We start from the raw sequence: 27,775 nt of genomic DNA, 5'->3' as shown, positions 1-27,775 counted from the left end.
TGCTTCATTTATCTGCAGTGACAGCGGGACCTGCACACTGGGGACTGTGAACAATAGGCCTGCAGCCCAGTCAGGAATAAACTGGTCAAACTGCATCAGGTTTCCCAGAATCAACGAATGAACAGGAAGTGTTTCAGAACGAGTGAAACGCTGATGTTTCCACTGAGCACATCGTGTTGTGTCAAAAGTGTTTCCCTCCGCACGTCTTTATCTTAAACCTCGCATGAAATTTAGAAACAGAAATATCAGACTGAGTCACCGAGAACATGAACTGAACTGAAACTCACACATACGAAATCAAATCAAATTCAAATGTATTTGTCACATACACAATCATACACAGTACGACGTGCATGTTACATAATAGATAAGAGATGAACAAAGGTCTAAACGATGTACAGAATAAATTACGAATTTAACCTAAGAAGTAAAGTCTGAACTAAAAGCTAAGAAAATGATAACTGTGAAACAAACAAGCTCACCATCCGTAACACAATGAAACAGAGACTGAAAAGAGTTCACACAGAATGACAGCAAGCTTTCAACTGAAGATGGATATGAACCAGAACTCTGGAACATTGTAGCACGAAGCCATAACTCTTCCCCACGACATGTTATTGACCTAATCTTGGTCTGTTGTGTGTGTGTGTGTGTGTGTGTGTGTGTGTGTGTGTGTGTGTGTGTGTGTGTGTTTTCTAAATGGTCTTATGTCAGAGAATGTTAATATGTTGCTTGTTTGGTTGTTTATTAGCACAATAATTACTAAATAAAAAGTTAAAAAGAATAAAATAAAATGTGCAAATAAACAGTTTACAGACGAGTTACATTATTGTAAAGAAAACTGGTGTAGCTGAAATTCAAATAATTGACGGGTGGAGGCGGAGGCGTAGCACAGGGATCTGAGCCTCTGTGAGTCCCCTTTACTTTATCGATCCACATCTCTAAGCAGCAGTCTGTTCATATTGGTGTGCTCCAGGTATTTCTTTGATGAAAATGTTCGAGGTGGTGGGGTAGTCTTCATCACCTGATGTCATCCCTCCTCTTCTTCGATTCCTCTGCCCATGTGCGATCCTCCAAGCAGAGATGTCATTTCCAGGAACAACCAGAGTACCGCGGGGTCGCTCGTCGAGTCCTCAATGAAGAGCGGTGAATGGAGCTAAAGGGTTAAAATAACTGTTCACACCTGTGTTTCCATCCATCTTCTTCTGCTTATCCAACAAAGCGATGTCATCGAGCGAGAGGCAGGGCACACCCACGACAGGTCACCAACTTATAATGGCACCATTTCTCCCACCTTTGTCTTCCTAACTCCTTCTGGAGCCTTTTAGCTTATAGACAGATAGAACTTCATTCAGAACTTCAGGTAGTTCCTCTGGGAAATATTTATCTGTACAGTTAAACTGATCTGGATAAGTCCTAAAATTTTTCCCAAAGGTTTTTAGAGATGTTGAAACTCCAGAGTCAGGACATGATTACTGAAACTTCTCTCCAAGAAGATTAGAATACGAGCCCATGACCTGCCAGAACTTCTCCACACAAGTCTGCATCCTTCAAGAAAAACATGATTTCCATGCAGGACAATGCTCCATCACACGCGTCCAAGTACTCCACAGCGTGGCTGCAAGAAAGGGTATAAAAGAAGAAAAACTAATGACATGGCCTCCTTGTTCACCTGATCTGAACCCCATTGAGAACCTGTGGTCCATCATCAAATGTGAGATTTACAAGGAGGGAAAACAGTACACCTCTCTGAACAGTGTCTGGGAGGCTGTGGTTGCTGCTGCACGCAATGTTGATGGTGAACAGATCACAACACTGACAGAATCCATGGATGGCAGGCTTTTGAGTGTCCTTGCAAAGAAAGGTGGCTATATTGGTCGCTGATTTGTTTTTGTTTTGTTTTTGAATGTCAGAAATGTATATTTGTGAATGTGGAGATGTTATATTGGTGTCACTGGTAAAAATAAATCATTGAAATGGGTATATATTTGTTTTTTGTTAAGTTGCCTAATAATTATGCACAGTAATAGTCACCTGCACACACAGATATCCCCCTAAAATAGCTAAAACTAAAAACAAACTAAAAACTACTTCCAAAAACATTCAGCTTTGATATTAATGAGTTTTTTGGGTTCATTGAGAACATGGTTGTTGTTCAATAATAAAATTATTCCTCAAAAATACAACTTGCCTAATAATTCTGCACTCCCTGTACATGCTGATAAATAAACTGTAGGCAGAACAAACCTGTCGTTACAGGTAAGTTTACAGGTGACTTTCTACCTCAATAATGGTAGAGAGGACAGCTTTTGTACCCGAGCTATCGGAAGAGCGTTGGGCTTCATCCAGTTAATGTTGATGGTTGTCCTTGCAGTCTTCAACAAAATATGTAAAACAGCCCTCGCTGAGACATGAAGGGTCCTTCATTTATGTTTCACCATCATGTCTGCAGTTTGGGGCTGTAACAGAATAATGTGGGTTTGATCTCCAACCACACTACAACCTGGCATTTATTACTACCCTGCTGTGTGTAACGAGCCCTCTGTGCGGCTTCTCTTCATCATACACAACTGTAGGTTTCTAAGAACAGGTATTAAACTCTTGTGGGTTAAAATCCATCTTTTTGCTTTACTTCACTTACTGCATCGATTTGGTCCCCCAGCTGACTTTAATATTATTACATTTAATAAGGCCTTTGACTGAACTGCTCTTAGGTCCTTTTCAGTTTTTAATGTCTTTAAGCGTCATTTCTGTGTATATATTAAATCAGATTTTATAATTATGTGTTTAACTTAGAACAGAAGGATCAGGCTGCGTCTCAGGAGGAGATGATGTGACCCTCTATTAAAGTAAAAAAAATAAAAATCTGGAAACTATTTCAACTGAAAATAATTAAAAAGTTCACAAGATCTTCTGAAGATGATGACGTTCTCCTTCCTTAAACATTTTGCAGACAAGAGCGCTGAGTCAGTGATTCAAAGCTGTGCCAAGTGGACGAGCAACATCGACGGGTTGATCCAGGCGTGAAAAAAACAAACTGACAGTACCGGGAGTCTTTGAGGTGGATAAAGAAATGTTTGACACTGATCCAACATTTCTAAGAACTGGAATTGCTTCATCTGTTCGAAGCCTCTGAAACTATCAGCCTGGAGCGTTTAGTGATCCGGTTTTCTCAAAGCATCACAGTGAAAAAGAACCACAGAAGAACAAGTTACTTGGCCAACACTTTCATTTGGAAAAGCAGCACGAGCACGATACAAAAACACCAATAATAAATAGTAAAAAGTTCTTGAACACAGCTGTAGAGCCGGGGCTTCGTTTACATCGCACACTGGCCATGATCAGAATGAGCTGGCATCAGCGGGCAGGTGTGGCATCTGTGCCTCTTGATCCCAAACGGTCTGAGCCGTCGTACGTCGCTCACTGACCCTGCCGAACATCAGGAGGAGGTGCCGCGTTCATCAGCAGGGATCAAAACACCGGTAACGGTGCTCACTTTGAGCACACGTTTCTCTGAAAATCTGGACAGATAGTGACGCCAGCTGATGATCTTTATTCACGTCTCAGACATAAATATTTTGAGCTGGGAATCATGCAAAGCTACTCTGACAGAGTGAAAGCGTGAAGCTGAACAGAGCGGTGATGATCCCGGAGAGTCGGGCAGATATAAAATCTGATCAATTAAAATGTTGAAGCTTGTTTTGGTAAACGACGCCCCGCTGAGCAGACAGTGTGGATGAATCACGACAGCTAACACTAACACAGGGAGAGTCACGTGTTGAATAAGGAGTGATATAAAAGGTGAGAGGGGCGGGCTGCACGGACACCTGTGCACACGTAGGTCGTCATGCGAGCGGCCGGGATGGGCTAATAGGGACGGCCCCGCCGCTCCTGCCTGCGGTCGCCCCTGGAAACCAAACACAAAGACATAAAACATCAGTGCAGTTTCCAGCCAGCGGTCGAGTTTCTCCAAGTCAACACAAACCACAGAGGCACTGCTGAGCTTGGACTTCAACAAGTCAATACTCAGACTAAGAAATAAATAAATGATTTCAAAATCAACAAAACAGATTTTTAAATGAAATGAATTTAAAAAATCTGATCAGTGGGACCAAATCTTAACCCGTGAAACCTGTTTCTCGTGTATTTACAGTCAAAACACTCCAAATCAGGCTAAAAGTGCTGGCACGTCTGGGAAGGCTCCGTCAGTGCTGATCGGTACAAACAGGTTTCAGAGCGGCATGAGCTCCATGAAAAGAAGAGGGGAACCTGCAGACTGGGAAACAGGAGCTCAGATTTTATTTAAATGGTTCATTTTCAGTTTGAACATCTGCTGTGAGTAAAATTCGAGTTTATGATTGATGACATCTGTTTTCCCACGTGTGTGTGTCTATAATCATTTAAAGCAGTTCTCCTGCTGTCTGTCGTGTGTGCAAGTGTCGTTGACTCCACCGACACTGGAAACATCTGTAAGGCCAGGGGTTAACTGTCATGATTACTCATCGATTTCCAAATGAATAACCATAAAACACTTGACGTACACGCGGGCACGCCGCCTCACAGAGCTGCCGTGCATCTTGTTGCTCACCTCACATCCATCTTGCCGGGGCCAAATCCTCCCCGCTCGCCTCCTCGGCCTCCTCTGAAGCCTCCGCTGCCGCGGTCGCCGCCGCGGCCCCTGAAGCCGCCCCGATCAAACCCCCCTCTGCGGTCTCCGCCTCCTCCGTAACCTCCTGCCAGGAAACAAATGAGGTGAGCGGGAATGCATGACTCACCAAACTGAAATGTTTCTCTGCTGTACACATATAAGTGATTACAGGAAACCAGAGTAAACCACTACAGAGCAGAAGGATTCCTTCATAAACCGCACTGTGTCTGTTATGATTTAATGCAATCATTCATTCAATATCTGCAATCTTTTACTCTAATGTAAACCTACAGCAAAGTAAAATATGCTGAAATATTAACCTCACAGCTACAAGTTTATCCTCCTGAGATGTCTTAAACATTCACAGGTCACCCTGTTCTTCTTCTCCATCTTAGATAAACTATGAATGATGAAATTCCCCTTTTTTCAAATATCATTAATTACATTTACAACTCAGAAGGTCAGAGCGTGTCCAGGCTGCTCAGATGCTACGATCAGAGTTTTAACGGTTCCTCGTTCTTTGTTGAATCAAGAAGCTCCTAAACTTTGGAACAGCTTCCTCTGCTGAATCTGCAGCTTGTTTTAAACGACTGCTAATAAAAAGGTTGGGTTTTCTTTAATCATTCGTGCATCATAGAATACATTTGCATGTGACAAACGGCAGCTGCAGGTTGTTTCAGTTGCTCCTGCTATTTTCTCCTTACTCAGAATTTTTACATAATTTCTGTAAGGATTAATAAAGTATTCTGATTCTTGCTGTGTGTGTTTGAGCACATAACTGTGTGTCTGCGTGTTACAAAGTCATCAGAACTACGCGATCGCACAGTACAAGTCGACCATCCTGATGCAGATGTAGAAACGTGGTCGCCAGAGTCTGCCAGGATGCGCTTATCATTAAAATCACGACGAGAAAACTTTAAAAATTACCAAATGTAAACTTGTTTTCAAGTCACAAACACACTACTTCCAAATGTAACAACTACTGGAAATAGAAGACATTTTTGTCCTGCAGCCGCCTCGTGTGGAGATCAGTTATCTCAGGGAGGAGTTTACGTCACCTGAATCCTCATTCTTTTTGCTTTTGTAATCCGGTAATCCAGAAACAGCGATAAGCAGCTACGCTCCACTGCAAGCATGTGTTCTTCAGCCACATTTATGAAATAGTTCAAGATTATCTCACGAACATGACCTGCGTGAGATAAATACTGATGCTAACGCGCGTTCACTCGTCATCGCTCATTTCAGCCATCAGTAGAGCTCAGAGAGCAGATCTCAGTAGATTTTATATCATCAGACAATGACATGAAATAAAACATGATTTAATCTACAGCCCGCCCACCTATCACATATCTAACTGCAGAATACATAAAAAATAAAAATGAGCGGACACATGTCTGCGTGCTCTTCTCTTTGATCAGGTAAACTACAGCTGTGCTAAACCACAGAAAGCTCCCACAGCTAAACACACAAGCAGTAGAAGTGTACACAGAGTACATCCTGAAAGCAGCCGAGACAAAGGCTTTAGGACGAACTCCAGAACAACAAAGCAGCCGGCCGGGCGAACGTCGGGGTCGGAGGGCACACTCAGCTTCTGTTTCAGTCAGACTGAAAACAAACACTCAGAACGACTGAACAACACGAACGATAACAACATGTTCAGCTTTCTCACTCCATAATAAAAGTCTGCACGTGCTCTTTTTGTTCGTGATCCGATCGATGTGATCGCATGATTTCTGTTGTTCATCCTCTGAGTGTAAAACAACTGAGGCACGAACTGAAACTGTGATATTACAGGAGACAGTGATACCCAAACAGCGCCTCACTTAAAAACCAGCTGATCGAACAGCGTTTGGTCGGCAGGAAGTAAAGTTACCTCCACGTGTGGCTGCTAATTCTCTTCTTCTGTACTGTCTTCCTCCCCTCACCACAACCGGCCGCCCCTCCCTGAGCCTGGTTCTCTCTTGAGGTTTCTTCCTGTTAAAAGGGAGTTTCTCCTTCCCACTGTCGCCAAAGCGCTTGTTCATAGGCGGTCATATGATTGTTGGCGTTTTCTCGGTTTCTTTGTATTATTGTACGGTCGACCTCAAACAATAAAGCGCCTTGAGAGAACCGTGATTCATATAAATAACAGTGAATGGAATTTAACTGAAGTGAACTTTTAGGGTATCGTGAAAGTTATTTCAAAACTGTGATCTGTGACAGGAAGTCAGGTCAGCTCACTTGGAAAATTCTGCTTCCGCTGTTTGGCGTTCGTGACAGCGTGGGTGAAGCAGAAACAGGAACAACTACACACTTTAATAATAACTACATGTGTTTTTATTTATTTAATGCATGTTTTGACCTTAACCCTTTAAGACCTACCATAGAACCAAGTCCGCCAGAGCTTATCTTTATACTTTTACATGCTGTGGAGCCATTTGTGGGAGCATTTCAAGTTGCTATACATCAATACAACTGTTACAGCCCAAATTTTGATAATATGTCTGCATTAAGTGCATAGTAATTACATAAATTGCAAAAATGTGCAATAAACTACAAAAATTGGAAATGGTTTTTGTTTTTTTTTACATATATTTCTACTTAGAGAAATTTAAGAGGTTTATCCCTCAAAACTGTAAATGCAAAAAAGTTGCACAAAATAGTTTCTAACAACAGGAAATTTATTTTGAGTGTCTTCATAGTTTTATTTTTGAGATACACTAATTTTTATATACTGCAGGAAAAACAAAAATAAATATTATACTGCAAATTTGCAAAGAAACAGCATCTGCATCAAAATAAATGTTCAGCAGTGCAATTTGAGTTCTAAGCATCCCAGAAACTATTCAGAAAAGTCAAACATGACTTTTAAAAACACCAGTACAGGCTTATAAGGCCCCGAGGGTAAAAAACTAAAATTTCCATGAAAATGACGTCACTTCCGGTTTCGGGCAGGTAATGGCGGACATGCAAAAGTTCGCGCTGACCTATATTCCAACGTAGGAAGTGTTACGAACAGCTGATGGGATCGGCAAAGCGTGTTTCTGGAATATTATGTTTTTGTTGCTGCAAGCGCTTTTTATGCAGTTTTGCAAAGCTATATGTGGAACGAAACCGTGACTGAGGACAAGCTGATGGCATCAGATGTAAGCGCAACTCCTCCGGTTTCATATGCAAAACAAATTATTGTGCTAGCTCACGTGGTCCCAGTTCTGCAGTGATTTAGAAATAGTTACGCAAAACAGAGCGTGCCCGGTTAAACGCATAAAGCCTTTTTTAAGTGTCTGAGTAAACTCTGTGAGTCAACAAATGTTCACCTATTTATTTATCTAATATTTATCCAGGTGTATCTAACCTCGCTCCATGGGGGGCATCCCACCAGCATCTTCAGCTTTCGGAGCTTTGCACTGGTTACACTCATTACGCCAGGAGAAGTTCAAGTTCCCACAGTTACTGAAGAGAAGAAAGGAAGACTTTAGAAGAACTGTTATATGTTGATAACAGATCCGTAGAAAGATTACTACATTAAATAAAGGTAAGACTGAGCAAAACTAAAACATCTGGCATCATATTTTAAGCAATCATTGTACAAGATGTTTTTGTTGTGTTTTTAATTCTAATTTATTGTCATAGAGGAGTCATCAAAACTCACGGGTTTGAACACTTCCAATCTCCGGCTCGCTGCTGCCCTCCTCCACCACTGGCACCACCTCCTCCCCCTCCATTGCCACCGTTGCCTCCTGGGAAACCTCCCCCTCGACCGCCTCCGAACCCTCCACGGCCCATCGGACCTGCACGGAAGAAAACGCCACAGCATCTGTCAGCGGGACACGTGACTGATGGTTCAGTGCGAGGCTGAAGCTTTTTAATTCACTGCAAACAGTAAACGAGCATTTTTGTTACGACTCAAAGTTCACCTGTGAAGTGCACCGTGTGGTCCGACTGCTGTTTACAAGGTTATAATTTTTCACTTTATAAAACTAAAAGTAAAAAGAAAGTGACTCGCCTCCTCGCCCTCTACCTCCCCTCATGCCTCCTCGGCCTCCAAAGTCAGCTCTGCGTGTGGCAAAGGACACCTTGATTGGGTTTCCATTGAAGTCTTTACCTGGAGTAAAGCGATGAATATCAAAGGATCAGATATGAGGTATGAAATCGATAATCCTTTCTAGCTCCATATTCTTGGACTTTCCAACAGTAGCTTTGCATGAGTTACAGTTCAACATAATCCTTATTTGTCTTATACTTTAGCAGTCAGTTCCATCAAAGCCTAGTTTCCAGATACAAACCTTATAAAACCACTTAAACCACCAACAGAAACTCAAACAGTGGGGAAGCCAAAGCTCAGAGGTAATAACTCACCATCAAACCACTCGATGGCAGCTTTAGCTGAGGGGGGGTCATCGAAGGAGACCGTGGCCTCCCCCTTCAGCTTCCCCGTCTCTCTATCCGTGTACAGGTTGATCATGGGCAGGCCTGTCTTCTTGTTTACCTAAGAGGACAGAAGGAAAGGGATGAAAGTCCATGGACCAGAACTGTGAACAGCACAACAGTTCAGGTGCTGTGTGTTACCATGGAAATCAGACTAAAGGATAGAAATTCATTTAGATTCCAAATGATGAAATTCTTCTTCTTTTTCTGAAGTGTAACATAAGATTTTATGACGAGCCAACGCGATCGGGGAACCAAGAAAGAAAATGGCTTCATTCCAGTTTTTGTTAAACTTTAACATCAAGCCGGCGCTTCTTTACCATTTTAACCAGTCATCTATACATGACACATCCAAATAAATGCTTTATTGATTACTGACCAAACACAAATCAATATGTTACCTTAATGATCCCAATCTGCTTAAAAAAGTCCGCCACTGATTCAACAGTGTAGTCGTCTCCCAGGCCTTGCACAAAGATGGTGTTGTTATCAGAGTTATCCTGGTCCTGCACTGTTAGAAAATCATATAAAGTGATGTAATTCAAGCAGTAACAATGGCGTAAAGCAGGGGTGTCCTTGAGAGCTACTGTCCTGGAGCTTTTACATGCATGCCTACTCCAACACAGGCGAATAAAATTGTTGAATTAGCTCTGCAGCATACCATCAAATTTGGCAAAGGCCTGGCAACAAGCCTTTCATTTGATTCAGGGGTTTCGGAACAAGGACGCATCTAAAAGCTGCAGGACTGCAGCTCTGAGGACAGGGGATAGAGACCTCTGTGCTAAAGGAACTACCAAAAGGCTTAATTCTCTAGAAGTGTCTCTAAAAGTGCTCAGTAAATGTAGGCTTTATTATCGGAAGAAAACTAAAACAAAGTGAAAAATGTCTGCCAATTATAAAGCCAAGAGAACCATGTCTTGGTAAATTCTTGGCATAGGAGGAAATATTTGTAGTCGTTTCTTCTGAATTTATTGGCTTTAGTTCATCTCTCAGACTGACATCACACCAACGACTGAAACTGGCTTTTGCTGGTAGCTGAACAAAGAAAACAGGAAACACTTACTGAAGCCGGATCCTCCGTGTCCTGGTTCTCTTGGTCCTTAAGGACAAAAACAAACAGATGTTAGGTGTGGAAAAGGTCAGCTGTTCCATCACACACAAACAATGGTCTAACTAATAGTTAATTCATTTCATGCACACCTCATCCCCACAGGTATATCCAGCACTACTATCAAACTCTCTTTCGGTTTATCTGTCTGAACGTTTTTCATGTCTCGGCTCATTCGCTTCACCGTCATCGTTATCACGCTCCACTGAGGTCAGCGAGTGGCTCCAAGTCCCAGGAACAAGTGTAAAAAACACAACCGTCCACTTTATTGAGATACTGCCTTGTAGCTATTTCTGTGCATTGGCTTTGGTCCTTTTTTTCTCCAACGAGAACAAGCAGACTCTTTGGAAAGAGCCTTAAAGGTGGTTTGTTTACATGTTGGGTTTTTTAAGAATTGCTGCAGTCATGTTGAAGCGTTTTCTTTAACACCAACATTACAGAATCATTGAACCAGTCAAACACACTGAAACACAATTGTTTTAATTTCTATGGAACAGCCCTACATGTCATTAATTGATCCCATTGGATACTTCAGTTTTCCCACAGCTCAACAAAGGATTCTTGCAAACTGCTCAAACATACGTCCTGGGAACACGAACGCCATGTTTGCCATTCTGACAATTGAACCCGCTCAGAAAACCATCTTCACCTGTGCAGGTTTTCAGACATTACCTCAAACACCTTACGAAGCGCTTCAGTGCATCAGGTCCCGTCACTTTTCTGAAAGGAACTTGGGCTCAATGCTCCCTCTTTAAACAAACACGGGACTGGTTATCGGACGCCAAAGGCAAACCGCCTGCAGGAGCAGATCTGCTCGTGTCCATCTGACATTAAAAGACTAGTTTGGGGGCTTTTTTTAATATATTGTTCTAGTTTGTGGCTGTGCAAACAAGGAGAACCAGTCTTTGGGCACAACTCACTGAGGAAACCAAAATAAAAAAACCAAAATAGAAAATAAAATCTGATCCGTAACTAACATGAGCAGGCATCAGTGTCCCAAGCTAAAAATCAAGATTTCAGTTTCCAGTTTATTTTTCACTGAGCTCATTTTCAACTATCTTTGACATTAAGCAACTATCGGTTAGGGTGGAGCATCTGGCATTGGCTCCCTGAGAATCTTATGAGGAAATAATCAGGAAACTAGACACCACCCTCTCCACAATTATATCAGTAGTCGCAGATAGCTGAACTTTTATTGGCTGGATGGAAAACCTTAAGTTAATGCCCAACCCTAACAGGGGTCAATGACTTCATGACCTTTTATTTCTTTAAATAATTCAAATACAAACGTTTTTTTCTATTACATCTCTTCCACATAAGCACAATAAAAAACTTTACATTGCAGCTAAACTGAAGATTTTTCATTAGAAAGCATACGCCCTCGTTGGTGTTTGTGATGTTTGTGATGTTGTGGATCTTAAAGACATCCCACCCCAGCAATGAGTAAACTGGAAGAATCAGAACGGACCAAAACCAGAAGCCTGAATATGAGCATCTATTCTCAGATGCAGTGGTGAGAATTTTGATATGGACTTTCCTACACTAAACACATAACCAGTGATTATTTTAATTATACTAAAGCACGCCCACCTTTCTATATGATCAACCCACATCTGAGGATGTGACTAAGCATCCGTACCTCTTGTTCTATTGTTCCAAACTGATTCCAAAGTTTTCTGCAGAAAGGCGGGCAGACAATGGTGTTCGATCCCATCCACACTGAGGACGGTGCAGAATCAGAGCCTGGGAGATTAAACCCTACAATAAACTACTCAACAATCTTTAAAGAAAGTTCGAGTTAAGTAAGTATGTATTAGATTACTACAGCCCTTCTACAACAGGGTCTCGCCATTTGCAGGAATCCCAGTCAACATCTCCAAGTAGTTTGGGCAAACAAGGCCAAGCCCTACTGAAACAATCCAAAAAAAAAAGAAGTGCCGTAACATCAATCTAAAGGTCAGGATTTAAAACAAACAAACAAAACTCATCCTAGAAGCAAGTTTATTATGAAGTTTCTGTCTGAATAAATAAGAGCTCTAACTTTTCCAAAAAAATACTCTCACCAACTGAATTATTCAAAAGATGTTATGAGTCTGATCACAGATTGGTGTTTGAAAAGCTTCTTGATTGGCTCAGTCCAGTCCAGTGATACAGTCAGCACTCTGATTGGCTCTATGGTGGGAGGGGTGGCCCACCGCCATATCTGACCATGCAGAAGGCTCCCACAGATTTCTGTTCAGGATTATTTGAGCCTCCTCCTGCAATGTTTTTGTAATAGTCCCCGAATCACAGAATCACCAGTAAAACCAGTAAAGAATGACTAGAAATGTGAAAACTTTTCATACTTTCAGGTTCAGCTGATTTAAAGCAGATAATTGATGGGCAGAACGTCCAGCATCTTTGCAGTTACCCAGAGATTTTTGCAAGGCATTCTTTGAACCCTGTTTTGCTCTTACAATGTCTCTAATGAAAACACCTTTCAATCAGCATACGTTTGCTTTTTCCGCAGCTGTTGTGCTGCTTCAAAATGGCCTTGGAGTGGTAATCTTTGGGTGGTGAATGACACCAATACAGACACAGTGGCCATGCGGGGTAAACACCATTTATTGCTAGAACCTTGTTGGGCGTGCTACCTGTAAATTTTAACTAAAATAATTTGGTAATTTAAATAAAAAGCCCACATTTATATAAACTCTCCGATCCGTATCAGTTTGTGCTTCTTATTAGCAGGATTGTAAACAACTGAAAACATTTCCTTCAAGAAATATTGTCCAAACAGTTTGAAGGGCTTGAAAAAAAGATGATGACTGGACTTCTTTGGGTTTGTGAAGACGTTCACCTCTCATCCAAAAGGCTTCTTCAGTTCCCACTGCTGACCGTTGCAGGTGTCACATGAGCCGTCGTTCAGAGTAGGCATAGATGGCCTCTTTCAAACCAATGTTCATCTTGTCAAATTCTCAAATTTGACATTCTCAACATTCTCAAAATCTACCCCACTGTGGGTTAAATACCTGGGACTCTCCACCTCTTGTTTCTAGAACTGAAGGGAGTTTCACCTCCTGGATGGGAGGTGAAACGTCTTTGCAAACCCAACGAAGTCCAGTCACCTTCTTTTCGAGCTCTCAAAACTACCATGACTGGATGACTGAGAATGGTAAATGGCCTGTATTTATATAGCGCTTTACTAGTCCCTAAGGACCCCAAAGCGCTTTACATATCCAGTCATCCACCCATTCACGCACACATTCACACACTGGTGATGGCAGCTACATTGTAGCCACAGCTGCCCTGGGGCGCACTGACAGAGTCTACACAGATATGTAGTAGAACTACAGTGGAATGCATCAAGTTACCGCCATTACTACTTAATCTCTTTATGATCACAAAAGAACAAAAGCAAAACCCTCTTCAGCCTGAATGAGCATATTCTCGGATGCAGTGGTAAGAATTTAGATAGGGGCTTTCTTACTGTAATTACTTTAACAAAGCTAAAGCATGCCCGCCTTTCTATACGATCAACCCAGATCTGAGGGTATGACTAAGCATTCATGCCTCTTGTTCTATTGTTCCAAATGGATTTGCAACTGAACCAAGAATTTTCAGTTTTCATCACCGTGAGTTCCAGAGTCAGTGTCATGTGAAAAAAATTCCCAGTGTGTGCAACCCAACCAGTTTTTACCTTTCAACCGTCTTTGGTGGAAAGTACAACAGAATCAAAACATCTGTCAACAGGTTTTCAAGCCAAGCCTTAAAAACCATTTAGGGTCATTTCATCTATTTAACACGATTTGTCACGTTTGCACAACACGATAAGGTAAGCAACACTTATCTCACTTCAGTCACTGAGTTTGTCACCATCCACACTTCAAATTCAAACACCGAGTGCCAGAGGAGCAGTGGAAGGGCTAATGATGCAGTTTTAACTCCCTCCGATGGACATTTCAAGTCAAACACACAAAACACGATGGGTGTTATTATCTGTACAGTCATGCTAGAGACAGTATACATCAAAAGTCTTAACATTCGCCTGACCTTCACTGTTAAATAGCTGTTTTTTCTTCAGCTTTTCAGACAGAATCAAGTTTTATCCCCCAAGCCACACTTGAAGTACCAGAGTTTGAGCTTACTCCCTTTTAGCTTTGACACACCTTTTCACTCAAGTGTTGAAGTTTTTTGTCACTTACCACCAAACTTATTGAATCCTCCACGATCGCCCATTCTGATGAAGAGGAAGAGAAAAACGACACGCATTGAAGGCTGGAGCTGACAGCGATTTCTCTCAATGGGCTGAGGTTAACCTTCACTCTCACAGCGTCTTTGCTAAACCCACCCCTCCTCGCTGGCATTGTCCAAATGTACCCTTACTGCATGTTGATGTAACCCATGGACAAGAGGCCAGTGTACAAACCCTGTTAGCTGAAATTTGCATTTCTGACTCAGAAGGTGTAAAAACTTTCAAGTTCCATTTATTTCATCATAAGAGAATTAACAAACCCAAACATCAGAGCTCTGATCCCTTGGTGGGTGCTGTTTGTTTGTTTCTTTAAAGGTCTCGGAAAACCTTTATTCACTCAACACAGGGTGTCTACAGGTATGAACGACTTCAATTTAGAACCTTCAGACCTTAAAGATTTCACTTTGAGTAACACAAAGGTGAAAACACACTGACATCAGGTCAAATTTTCATTTGTTTTTATTCCCGAGTCTGAACAACACGGCGCAGACTGCTCTATCAGCATTTTCAGCCACAGGCTTTAACAGCCAAAAGTATTTTTATTCCTATTCACGTGTGTTTGACCTTCTTTCCTTTTCGATCATTGAGCAGGTTGGACAGCAGGGCCTCTCTACCGTGCTCAGGCCTGAGGCTGGGTCTCACTGGGCTTTAACTTAAAGTACTTATGTATTTTTATCCTGAGATAAAACAGTTACTGTCTGCAATGCTTTTTACACAAAGTAAAGCTAAAAATTATACTTTTAAAAGGGTAAAATTATCCATGACATGCTTTTCATTCTAAACTGCATTATATAAATAAAACCGAACTGAATGAGGCACAATTTTTTCACCCAGCGGGTGAAAGCACTTTGATATTTATACCTTTCTATAAAATTAAGCTGGTAAGAACACGCCAGTGGAAAAGTGTGTAGCAAACCCAACCCCACCCGTTTTCTCTTCAGCTGATATCTTTCCAGCAGACCAAACCATTAGCTGCTATTCACCAGGTAGATTACACATCATTTGCTCTCGCAGGTACAGCGTCGGCTTCTAAAAATTGATGCGGTCACATTGTTGTTACCTAATTATGCAGAGGAGGCCAAAATAGCAGCTTTGTGTCTTGGAAACTGTCTCAGTGACATGATTTTAAAATGTTTGAGACCCACTTAACTGAATTCAAGAAAATGTTATTCTTCTTCAGCGGTTTTTAGAGTTTCAAGTCTTTTTTAAGGACCCGTAGACACCCTGTCTTTACACAAATTGCAGCAATTCCCAAGTGTTTGAGACTTTTCTCCAAAATGACTGATTAGTATTTAAGTAATATATCCTGTGTTATTAGAAGACTATTAAATCTGACTTCCCCATAATGTGATTTTCCAAATGATGGCTTAAGAGTAGAAAGCCAGCCTGGAGAGAAGGTAAAAGCCTAGGAGAAGATTCAAAGAGTGATTAAAGCAGAGTATGGTACAGTAAACCTGCAAGGGCTGGTGGGGAAGGTGGTGGTAACAGGTGAAAAAGGCAGGTGATGGTGATATACTGAGGTGTGTTAGTTTGTAGGCAGAGTGAAGGTCACACTTTATTCTATAGAAACATTTCAGACACAAGCAAAGATGAAAAACTCGCCGTACGGCATCTTTGGTTGCCCGGTCAATGACTTGGACCAAGTAAGTAGCAGAAAATAGATCGATGGACAAAGTATTAATTACAGATAAAAAATGTATTTTAAAACAAAAAGAGTGCAAAGGGTCTGAATACTTTCTGAAGCAACTGTATACTTTACTATTTATAGCTGAATGGCATTTTTGAACTCCAGATGTGGCACAACACACATACCATTATCTTTCTTTGACGTGTTCATCCATCGTAAAACTGATAATACCCCAAAGTCATTTGTAAACTTGGATTTATCAGCTGATTAGTTCTCACTGTGGCGAATATCAAGATGACCCAGTGTGGAAGGAGATGTACAGGAAGTACACGATGGATGAGAAAATACATAATGGAATGGGAAACTAGTTTATCTGAGTCCAGCTCTAACATCATGAGGTCACAAAGAAGAAAACGAGAGACTACGTAACCTCGTAAGAAGAACAAAAACATCAACTTACCGGTTTATGCTTCACAGCTTCAAGCAATCAGTGCTGATGTTCTTTGTTCTGTACATTTAATTCATTGGCTTTACGAAGCTTTGCTCCAACCCATTATCCATTTCTGCTGTTTTAATCCAGCTTCACCCAAAACCACTGAGGCCTCTGCAAGTATTCAGACCTCTGGGTAATAACACCAATTACCCGTGGCCGTGCACTTCTCTTTTGTGCATTAGCCTTATTACAGCATCCTGCTAGTGCACCTGTAACTTTTACTAACACGTAGTTTTCCCAGTGCTGGATCAGAGCTGAGAGAATAACCAAGAACAATTCACAGTAATGTGTGATGAATGAATGATATTGAATTCAGTTTTTCCTGAGCTGTTTGGAATTTTTGTGGTTGTGGTTTCTGATTTGTATCATAGCGGAGCCTTCGTTTTTACATTTGCATCTTTTCTTTTCCAAGGTTGGAATAGATGAATCGAGTCAGTGGTATTAAAACAATCATTCTATTGAAAATGACAAATCTGAATCACATCCCAGCATCTTCAGTGTGTCCCATACTTTAGGGTTATCCTAACCCTAAAAATAACCCTAACACATCCATGTAAGACTACAGCCTCATCAGCATTCATAGACAATTCCTTTGCTTTTATTTTGAAAGTGCTGGCACTGTAAACATAGCGGGCCATGCTCGCGTTTTCACAGTCGATAGTTCGATGGCCGCATCACTACTGTGTGTCACCATCACTCTGGAGTTCGAGCTGGACAGACTTGAACAAGCTTGGAGTACATTTGACTCCACCTCCGCCTGACTCCACCCTCTTGGACTGCAGCTGGTGGCAGTTCTTGTTTTGTTTTGTTTTTTTTAAACGGAGGTCCACACTAACCAGATTCTGCCACGACGCCGAGCTCACTGAGGCATCAGAGCTGGAGACGAGACGAAGTTCAGCCACGTGACGAGGATCTTATTGAAGAGGCAGCTGATAATAGCTTCCTTATTTATTGTCTCAAGCTGTATCTTTATTATTTATGAATTTGTTTTGGAATAGACAGGCATGCCACCTGTTGTGCTTAATGGCACAAAACACTGAATGAACCCTGTCAGACATTATAGCTCCATAGAAATAACATCAATACTTCAATAATGAACAAATAATCCATACATTGGCAGTATGTGAGATTTACTTCATCCTCTCTGATCAGAGAGCACCGATCATTCTGTTGTGTTTGCACTGACTAAGCAGAACAGGAAACAGTACTTTCAACCCATGTTGCCACAAAGTAGCGCTGAGTAAGCGCAGATTTTCAAAATAAAAGAAACCGAGTTTGGCTGCAGTGTTGTTTTTGTGTTCTGGCTGTGAACCTCTCATTTTTGGCTTACTGATCCATTCTTGACCAGATTTTTTTTATTTGTTTTTAACCTCATCACACTGTCAGGCGGGTCTGCACAGGGTCAACCGGACCACAACGCAAACCACCATGAACCAAGAAAACCCAGCTGAGTGGACGTCCTCTCTTTTATAGGACGAGCTGATATCACAGCACAGATGTTGGCTTTTAAAACTTTTACCTTTGTGCTCTTAATGTGTAAAAAACACACCTGCAGGCAGATGAAATAAGCCTGTTTAAGGTCACACTTTCTCCTCGCTGCCTCCACCTTCTGTTTTCAAAGATGAGTTTCATTCACCTGTTCTTGTGAGTACTGTAATGTTTCAGAACACACTGCTTTTTTGTGGCCATTTCACGTTTCTTTTTGATTTGGTGGTAAGGTGGTCCAGTGGCCTCAGAGCAGCAGGGTCTGGGTTTGAATCTGTTTTATCGTGTGAGGAGTCTGCAGAGATGATTCACAGCTTTGGCTCTTTCACTTTTCAACCACATGTCGACTCACTGGACCTTTAGCAATGTGGTCTTCAGCGTTTTTGGGCTGGGTGGAGAGGCGCTCCACGGGATCTCTTGCAGCACTGAGGATTACATACTCTTACAAGCAGGTGAGGTCAGAGGTGTAAATATGAATCACTACTTCTTTTTTTTTTTTTACAGGAAAAGAAGGAAGTAGTGCGGCTCCATGTAAAACCAGATGGGTGGAGACATTAAGATGTAGCACAGCCCTGAGCTTCTGTGACTCATAAGTCAATGATTGATGACACCTACCCCATGCCTCCTCTTCCTCTTGGACCACCTCGGCCGCCTCGGTCAAAACCTCGATCGTATCCGCCACCACCGCGGCCTCCAAATCCGCCTCCACCGCGGCCCCTGCCCCCACGGCCTTCCTGACCTCCATAACCTCCATCAGGACCACCGTATCCTCCGCCTCCTCCTCCACTTATCGGCGGGCTATCGCCTCCATATCCTGAGAGAAAGTTCCAACCTCAGCAGACCAAACACTGATGTGCTTTCAATCAGTAATCAACAGCTACACAACCCCTCACCTCCACTCTGCCCGTACTGGCTCTGCTGGCTGTAGCTCGGCGGAGGAGGGGTGTTGTAGCTCGGCGGCTGGTTGTAGTGACCTCCTCCGTGCTGAGACGGTTGTGGGTGGCTTCCGCTGCCCCCGTAGTTACCACCAGGCTGCCCTCCACTGCTGCCGTAACTGCCTCCGCTCGCTCCGCTGCTCGGTGGCTGGTAGGCGGGAGCTGGCGAGTTGCCTTCATAGCTGTTAGAAAACAGGAAGTGTTAAAGACTACAAAGCAACATGGCAGCTCACATACGAGAGACTCAAACTGCAGCTGCTCAATTATGGTGAAAACCTTAATCCTGATTATTTTGTTCAATGCTGTAATCTCAATCATTCACTTGGCGGCTCATCAGCCTTTTACCGCTAAGGGCCAAAAATGATTTGACTGTAAATGAACAAACATTTACTGAACTTGAACATGTCTGAATGTCCTCAAAATGAACACAATGCAAATGAAAGCATGTTTGGCCTCCGCAGTAACAGAGGGGTAAAGAGAAGTTCAGGTGGCAGCGGACACGTGCACGTCGACACACCTGAACTAATTAAAAAGAGGCTTTGTGTGATGAAATTAGCTAAAAGGGTCACCGTCTGCAAGTCCACGCTGGCTTCAAAGGACACATACCTGGCGATCAGCAGAGAGCTGAGGTCGCCACAGAGGAAGTTTGCTCCTATAACTGGAGCGCCCCCTGCTGTACTCACATGAAACTGCAGTAACGGCGCCTTTTTAAAGTTCTATTCGATTTAAACTAGTTCGGCCTCTAGGCTGACCTATAATATAATGAAAAACAGAGCACCTGCTTTATTAGGATTAGTATCATAGAGATAAGCACTGAATTACTGAGACTGAGCTCGGCTTATGTTGTACTTTATACTGGGGACCAGTATGAACATTTGATTTTTATTACAGGAGTGTTCTGACCACCATCAAACAACAAAAACTAACTGCACTCCAAAATTATTTAAAACTAAAGACGAATGCGGCCTTTAAATTATTCTTTTTTTGACTGCTTCTATCAAGGTTCGCTAAAGTTCACCTGCCTCCATCTCCTGCTATCCCAGCATCCTCCTCTCTCACACCGCAGGTAAAGTCAGTGAGGTTTGTGGTTGCTCCTAAACACTACCGCTGTGCAGATGGGGCAGAAATCAGTGAATTAAAGGCGAGGTGAACGTGAGCATACCTCGCAGAGGATGGAGGAGGAGGCTGCTGCTGCTGCTGGCTGTACCCGGAGAATGACGACTGCTGGCTGTAGCTCATGCTGGACGGCTGGTTGCTGCTGTTATAGCCACCGGAGCTGTAGGACTGACTTGAGTGACCATACCCACCACCACCACCACCACCCTGGTTGGAGGATGGAGACCCGTATCCACCTGGGAAAAGGAAACTGATTCACAGTTGACTGGAAAACGGTGACTGTGGATTTGGGCGGACGTTGGGGCTTCCTCTACCTGACTGAGGATGGCCGTAGCCGCTATAGCCTCCCTGACTGTAGGAGCTGGAGCTGCTGTCAGAGCTCTGGTTGTAGCCTCCGTAGCCCTGCTGGCCGTAACCCGGGCCAGACGACGGACCGTAGCCCTGGCTAGCACCGCCACCTCCACCATAGGATGGATAGCTGCACACACCAACCAAGAATACACCGTTTCAAATTGTTTTCATTGACTTACAAAACAAAATCATTTCCACGGTTAAATGCAAGGACTTACTTTTCTTGTTTTAACCCAAATTCAAAACCTAAATGTATTTACTCTGAATGAGTATTAATGACTGAAAGCTTCATGAATGAATAAAGACATGATTTACATAACTTACCCCTGGCTAGATGTTTGGGAATAATCTGTGGGAAAAAGCAGAGAGGGTTAATATTAAAGTCAGTTTTGATGATAGCAATAAAACATCCAAACAGCGTCAGACATAATCTATAACCTCACAAACTCAACAGTAACTATATAAGACACATTTTAATGGTAATTATTAAATGAATAAACTATATTCTATCTGTAAAAACACTTTTTAAGAAGGCCACGTCACTGCTTTTTATCATCCAGAAATGGAAACTGGTAATACTTAGGCTCAGTTTTCATGACATGGACTAAAACTGATTCTCTTTTAGTCTGGGACTAGATTCAATCCATGTCCGGGAGATCTATCCAAACCGAACATAATTAACAAAAACAGACGATTTAAAGTGTTTCAGACTGCAACACTGTGAAACTATTTATGAATACATTAAAAACCAGACACCAAATCCACTGAATTAAAATTTGTCAGATCAGTCTGGATGTGGGAGAGAGACACACTCAGTACTTTTAAGATTATGCTTAAAACTTTTGTTTAGTGACATAGTTAGGGCTGGATCGGGTGATCCCGAACCGACAGGCTTCCCATGATGCACTGAGCATTTCTTCTTCGCTCACACCACTCTGCATCTTATCATTTGTTGTCTCTGCTCTCTTACCCCCAGCTCGGTGTTATGGACAAGCCTCGGGGGTCCTGATCCTCCCAATCAAGTCACTGTGCTGCTGAATCCTAATGACACACTTCAGCTATAAGTTACACTAAATCACATGATAATGAAAAACACCCATATTGCTGATAAGCTGCTGCAGTGCAGCTCAGTTTAATGATGCAGTTCACATCAGTCTAGAGCTTCCTGTGCAGGTCAGAAGTATCTCTGTGTCTCATCGGTGTGTGCAGCGAGCTTTAAAGCATGACACTGCATGAAAATGGCAACACAAATGGAAATGTGACAGGATATTGTGCCCTAGTGTGTGTGTTGTGAGTTCACTGATCCAATCAAACACAGTCGCCCTTTTATAACTATAAACTTTGAGTGTCCTGTGCTTATATGTTTGGAAATATTTACGGCCTGTTTATTTATTGTTTAGTGTTTTTCTGGAATAGCAAAGCCCTCCCTGTCGGTTACCCTCCAGTTCAAACACCCAGCCTGCTGCTCCCTCCCCTCACCCCCATCAGGCAGATGGCTGCTCCTCCCTGATCCTGGTACTAACGCAGGGTTCTTCCTGTTAACAGGACTTTTCCTCACAGGGGGCCATGTGACTGTTTCTGTGTTGTTGCAGGCTCTTTACCTGACAGTATTAATAATCCAGCCCACAGATGCCAAAAAATTAATAATGAAATGTCTTTCATTATTTGGGGTTGAGTTGAACCCGCCCGGTGTAGGTGAGCTGGGTTTGCTCGGTCTCCGCTCTGATGTCCTTCTAATAAACCGAGGACAGGGGTTAAAGCAGCGCGATCGGCACAGGGGGGCGGTTACTCTGCTCGAGACCGCAGTGAGCCACCAGAAACTGGGTCAGCAGCAAAACCGGGCTAACGGCGAACTAATCGGACCGCAGCAGCTTCGGTTACTCAGAGTTAACCGAAGCTAGGCGGCGGGGCGGTCGTGCAGCCGGACAAACGGTGGCGTAAGGCCTGCATGAATTAAATGTGATAATAAAGGATGGACGCCACGCCCCCAGAGAGCCATTTAAACTGCAGCTAGCCGCTAGCTGTCCTCTGTTCACCGGCAGGTGAAGGTGATGCTATCTTTAGCTAACCGGCTCCGACGCCCAGACCCCAGACAGATTTGCCCGTTTCTCTTACCGTTAGACGCCATTTACACGGAGACAGCGCCGCTTCGGCCTTTCTCTCGGTCAAACAACGCGTCGTTGGATGATTAAACCGAAGAAGAGGACGAATCGACACGAAGCTCGACCCACTAGCGCCGCCGTCTTCAGCTGCTGTTCCTCCGCCGCCCGCCAGGGGGAGCGCAGCAGTATCGATGATGTTTAGTTTTATGTCAGGTGAAAAATGGTCCATCATCACAAGATGTGATGAGATGTGACTTCTTATAACACAAAATAGTAGTAGATTAATAGTAATGATAGTAATACAGTATCATTTTAATAACAACAACAGTAAAAATCATTTTTAATCATTTCTTTTCGTTTTTTCTTCAGAAGGAAAGTGAGTGCATTTATGGTGATGGAAATAATAGTTATGACAAACCTAGTTTGAGTAGCAAACATAATTCTAAAATGCTCTATAAGTCATTTCCACCCATCCACCATGGGGTCTTGTCCTGAAGGTCAGAGATCAAAATCTTTCTGGGGGTTAAAAGCCATAAATTGGGAATCTATTTAGGTGTCAGTCCAGTCAGAAAACACACACTGTGGACTTGATAAGATAAGATAGATTCCATATAATTTAGAGCTGATTAAAATTTGTAAACACTGGATTTTATGTGTGAGGGCAGATTATTCCAGAGAAAACCTGGTCACATTTCAGGGGGTGTTTCTCTGTCCTTTAGATCTCACTGCTGAAGGAGAATCCATAAAAGTGGCCATCACTGCATTGAACATGCATGGACAAAGGAACAAGTGCCTTCATTTGGATAGCGGGAGACCTGTGAGAGCAAATAAATGCATTCAGTTTCATCAGAAATGTTTTATTCTGAAGATACAGTAAATTAATTTTTTTATTTTCCATCTAACAGTCCAGGAGTAAAAGGCAGGTCTGCACATGATAAAGCAGGATCACTTTCCTGAGAGAAAATGTCAAAGTAAACCCGTCTGTTTTCATCACCGTGGCAACATGTTTCCACAGAAACAAGCTTCATTATCACAGGTAAGTCGCTACAGAGCAGGCGTGATTCCTGCTGTAATGATCGAACACATCTCTGTCAGCTTTCTGTATATGAGAGCGTCCTGTGTGGTGACTGTGCTGAGGTCACCACATCTGTGATTTTACTACATGTTCACTGTCAACAGGAAGAAACAGGCAGTTTGTCTGCGGGGGTTGCCATGGTCGTGTCCCTTTCAGCGGTCTGGGAACTTGGACTTGAGTCACTGGTGTTTCCTAGTTTTCGATTCTTGTTTCTTAGTTCTTGTGACGCCATCTTTGCTTCCTGTTTTTACTGTGTGATCTTTCCAGAGATGTGTTTCAGGTCTACGGTTGGTTTATTCGTTATCGTTTCCTCGTATATTCCTCCCTTCTTTCCTGTCTGTTTTCACTGTTCCCTCTCCCTAAGTCTTTTATTGTTTCCAGTTTTTACTGTTTTACTTTTGGATATTTTACCTTTTGTTTCCTAGTTCTGGATGAAGCATCTTTCTGTCTTTTTGGGCCTGTTAAGCAGGCACGTGCAGAGGGGGGCTAGAGGGGCTTGAGCACCCGCCCCTTTCCTGATGGGTGCCCAAAGTGCCCTTTTGTTGAGGTAACTTTTTTAAAAAAAATTATTATTATTTTTTATGTGTGTGTGCGTGCGGAGTCCTGTCTGTGCCCCTCAAAAATAATATTTAATTATTAATCACAGTTTTGCTAAATAAAAGGATCTGGCTTGCATCAGTCACATGATCACATTTAACCAATGATCGCCCTTGACGGCAGAACGCGCTGGTTACGAGCCGGGAACGAGCTCACAAAGAGCACGCGCATTTTTAGCGGTCCGGAGCTATAGGAGAAACACAAGTTAACTCAGAGACACAGACTGATGCGACACAACCAGTAAGTAGGTGTACAGCGCACACTGTAGTGTGTAGCACCCAGGAGTATTAGCTTATTACGTACACGTTGGTAAGATGTCTTGTTGCAACTGACGAACTGAAACAAACGAGCGTGCTGTGTGTGCAACAGCACGACAAACATTACCTGTCCTTTTATTAACTGCACAGGTAGTGCTGGTCACAGCTGCTGGCTACCTGTGTAAGGCTGTCATGGGTCTGTATCTCTGTCACCGTTTTAGGGAACATATTTAGTTTTAAAGTAAGTTTCCGGGCTTTCTGGAGGGATTATATTTCACTAAAAAACGATCTAATATGCATGTCCACATAATAATTATTATAATTATAATATATTAAAAAACACAAGCTGTATTTTAAAAAACATACATTAAGAAGCAGATTATGTTAGATTTATATTTTAAATAAGACAAAATGTGGATTTTACAGCAGTAAAATGATTGTATCTCTACAGTTTAAACATGTAATAAGCTTTGCCCTGCACAGAGTGGATAGTGAAACAAATGCAATCATCATAATGACATTATTTCATATTTATTACTTCCCCCTCCTCTTTGCTTTATTATTGTAGCTCTAGTAATAAATAATAATGTAAGGATTCTGGATCAGCACCATGATGCCCATAGTATATTCAGTATTCTGAAGAAGGTCTAAAGTGTCACTGTGTGTGCGTGCATGTGTGTGTTTTATGTATATAGGTTTTTTTAAATTATTACTCATGATATAACATTGTCCAGACATGCCTGGTAAGGACATGAGGAGGAAACAGCAGGAGCTGTGTGAGGCTACTAAAGGCAGGGCTATAACATTTTTCTGTCATCATTTTATTATAGATTAAGTGCAAGCGTTGTTAGGTGTGGATAATTAGATTATAGTTTATTGCAATAGCAAGTTGTGCCTTGTTCTCAGATAGACAGCAAGTGGAGAGTGATATATGAAATGATGGGATGGAAGGAAGAAGAGAAGCAAAGAGTGATTCACAGGCAGAGCCTAAATTATTTCTCACAGTTTTTTGTGTCCTTATGGTTCCAAGCGCTGTCACCAATCTTTGCATTTTGTTATTATCTCATGACACTTGTTTAATCAGCTACCACCTCTCCTGTGGACTTTTTAATGTCTACAGTCTCAGATCAACACAGCCCTGCCCTTCCCATATTAGATTCTTGATGAATGTGTGTTGTTATTCAGCCTGGTTCAATGTGCCCCTTTTTAACTTTGGGCACCCGCCCCTTTAAACCTCTCTGCACGGCCCTGCTGTTAAGTTTGACTTTTTAATAAAAAGGTGGTTAAGTGTGCACTTAAAAGAAAAACAGCATTCTCACACACACACAAGCTGATGCCATGTGTTTGACTGACATTTGTCACTGAGCAGTTGAACAGGTGTACCTAACAGAGTGGCAGGGTGTGTGAATTGTTGTGATTGTGATTAGACGATTGGTTTGTACCTGTAAGATTATGTTTATCTTTTGTTATTCTAAATGTAGATGAATGACATTTTAAGTGTTAACAGTGAAGTGTTGTTCATGCTCAAAGAAGCAGGTCCTTTGATTTCTGTACAAACACAGTGAAAAGCTGCAGTTACACCTGAGCCTGACAGAGCTGCAGAGGTCTGACTGCACTGTGACCGAGGCACAGGACGAGACGATGGACGGCTTCAGCCCGGCTTCAGCCCGCTGTGGTCCTCGCTGCCAACATCAACCTCAGCGCTTTAGACCGAGACCCATGCATCAGAGCACCCTGAGCCTGGGCGACACGCCGCCCTGCTACACCACCACCCACACCCAGGTCTCCTCAGTGCAGTCGCTGTTCGTGTGGATCATCACGCATCCACAGTCTCTACCATCTTAGATTTTATGTTTTCACTAAAAATAGAATAGAGGTTCTAATGGTTTTATTTTACATGTCAGTAATGTATACGTTTAAACGTCCTACAAATCCAGCTCTCGGGTACGATTCTAGCCCTTCCCTCTCCTCTTCTCCTGGTCAGAGTTATTCCGGCAGGTCGGCCGATGGACGTCCTCTCGTCTTCCGCCTCAGAGACCCCAGCTTCCCCTCCCAGCACCGCAGCCAGCTGGATCTCCGTGACAACAGCATGCCGCCGCAGAGTGTGCTGCAGTCACACAGCAAAGAGGTGTACGCGCCCCAGCACGTGACTCCGGTGAGGCGGAAAACCATCTTTCAGATGGTTAAAGACAGACTCTGGAGTATTTTAAGTCTTATCTACTTACATTTTTACTTCCATCATATTTCTATAACTCTTCTTTTGTGCCTGCATGAATGAGGAAATATTAACATGCTTTATTTCTTTGTGTTGATGCAGTTAAGAGGTCAGAGTTGTTTCGATCTGTTGTCTTTCTGTAGTCACAGTTTTTTCATCCCAGCTTTTATCTCAGTAAGTTGTCACATGACCATCCTGGTGGTGATGATCTGCCTGGACCCTGCATTAGAAGCATATTTTATTAGGGGAAGAAATCAGTTAATGCCAAATCTTCCCTCAGTTATAATTAAAATTATGTTTGGGAGACTTTTCTTTAATTTCAACTTTTTATTTTAGACTTATCTAAATTTTAAAATAACTTATACATGAATTAAAGTAAAGCTACTGCCTGTCATGAAATATTATGACTATATATTAAGGACAGAACCAGCTTCTGCTTCTCTCCAGAGAGTCGACCCAAAGTTGGAAAACTGGACTCGGTATAACAGCAGCCGCGCCATCAGAGAGCTCATCAGTCAGCATCAGCATCATCCACCCGAGTGCCAGAGCACCTACAGGACGGAGCACCCGACCCCGGAGTTCGACGGCTCGTCACTGCAGGCCAGCGGCAGACAGACACAGCGGCACCGACACGACATCCTGACAGGTAACGCTCACAGCTTGTGTCCTTGTGGTCACAGTAATAACGGACCGCGCAGCGCCGTCTTTGAGCGGCACGCTCAGCCACAGTAATGCCATAAAAATCGTATCGTTTCTTAACAGGCAATGCAAACTGTTTTAGCAATCCTGCTTTGTACAGAAAAATGCAGCAAAAACAGAATATCAGGATAATTAATCTCTGCTGTGTGCAACATAATAAAAACTACCAGTAATAACTGTGCATACACTTTCAAAGTATTCCACAGAGGAATAAACTGATTTTTAGTTAGCTTTGCTGTTTGGACATTTGTTCCCTGTCTGCAGGTGAACCGACGCAGGTGTTTGAGCCGGGGAAGTCCAGCAGACGGTCCAGAGATCAGCAGCTGTGGGCGACCAGACGCTGGGAGACGGACTGTACTGCGTTCAGACTCTACTGATAGAAAGTAACGCCACAGCAAACCTCCATTAAATGTGCAAACCCTGTCA

At 42.6% G+C, this 27,775-nt stretch overlaps 2 protein-coding genes across 10 annotated transcripts; one reads left to right on the top strand and one right to left on the bottom strand.

Moving 5' to 3' along the window:
* Window positions 1–3,211: 3,211 nt before the first annotated feature.
* fus (FUS RNA binding protein) lies at window positions 3,212–22,693 on the bottom strand. The gene is made up of 15 exons (XM_085272231.1): window positions 22,520–22,693; window positions 20,729–20,753; window positions 20,368–20,531; window positions 20,100–20,289; window positions 18,896–19,119; window positions 18,618–18,816; window positions 14,348–14,382; window positions 10,119–10,154; window positions 9,457–9,566; window positions 8,987–9,116; window positions 8,634–8,732; window positions 8,280–8,418; window positions 7,983–8,080; window positions 4,589–4,733; window positions 3,212–3,907 (listed from the first exon to the last, which is right to left on the bottom strand). The coding sequence occupies exons 1-15, from the start codon at window positions 22,530–22,532 to the stop codon at window positions 3,868–3,870; spliced, it is 1,647 nt and encodes a 548-aa protein (XP_085128357.1). The 5' UTR covers window positions 22,533–22,693; the 3' UTR covers window positions 3,212–3,867.
* On the top strand, window positions 22,244–27,770 carry LOC146576750 (uncharacterized). 9 transcript variants are annotated; one of them, XM_085272233.1, is made up of 8 exons: window positions 22,244–22,719; window positions 23,226–23,323; window positions 23,412–23,542; window positions 24,007–24,128; window positions 25,998–26,217; window positions 26,420–26,590; window positions 27,098–27,296; window positions 27,614–27,770. In XM_085272233.1, the coding sequence occupies exons 4-8, from the start codon at window positions 24,100–24,102 to the stop codon at window positions 27,724–27,726; spliced, it is 732 nt and encodes a 243-aa protein (XP_085128359.1). In that variant the 5' UTR covers window positions 22,244–22,719; window positions 23,226–23,323; window positions 23,412–23,542; window positions 24,007–24,099; the 3' UTR covers window positions 27,727–27,770. The 9 variants fall into 9 exon arrangements, with proteins under 9 accessions (XP_085128359.1, XP_085128363.1, XP_085128365.1 ...); XM_085272237.1 differs by lacking the exon at window positions 24,007–24,128; XM_085272239.1 differs by lacking the exon at window positions 24,007–24,128 and having other exon boundaries at window positions 25,972–26,217.
* The last annotated feature ends 5 nt before the right edge of the window (window positions 27,771–27,775 follow it).

Source organism: Mchenga conophoros, linkage group LG4, assembly GCF_057382185.1.
Source record: "Mchenga conophoros isolate Kocher_MC1m ecotype Shallow Benthic linkage group LG4, M_conophoros_male_GT1.1, whole genome shotgun sequence".
Lineage (NCBI taxonomy): Eukaryota > Metazoa > Chordata > Actinopteri > Cichliformes > Cichlidae > Mchenga > Mchenga conophoros.
The sequence above is the reverse complement of the archived record's forward strand: the minus strand, read 5'-3'. Positions and strand labels throughout refer to the sequence as shown.

Coding starts and splice junctions, on each gene's coding strand:
- fus (XM_085272231.1), bottom strand. Junction 9,117..9,456: donor AGCAGATTGGGATCATTAAG/GTAACATATTGA, acceptor CTGTCCTCTTAG/GTAAACAAGAAGACAGGCCT. Junction 8,733..8,986: donor TGCCATCGAGTGGTTTGATG/GTGAGTTATTAC, acceptor GCTTTACTCCAG/GTAAAGACTTCAATGGAAAC.
- LOC146576750 (XM_085272232.1), top strand. CDS start 23,669: ATGTTCACTGTCAACAGGAAGAAACAGGCAGTTTGTCTGCGGGGGTTG. Junction 26,218..26,419: donor ACACCACCACCCACACCCAG/GTCTCCTCAGTG, acceptor TCTCCTGGTCAG/AGTTATTCCGGCAGGTCGGC. Junction 27,297..27,613: donor CCGACACGACATCCTGACAG/GTAACGCTCACA, acceptor CCCTGTCTGCAG/GTGAACCGACGCAGGTGTTT.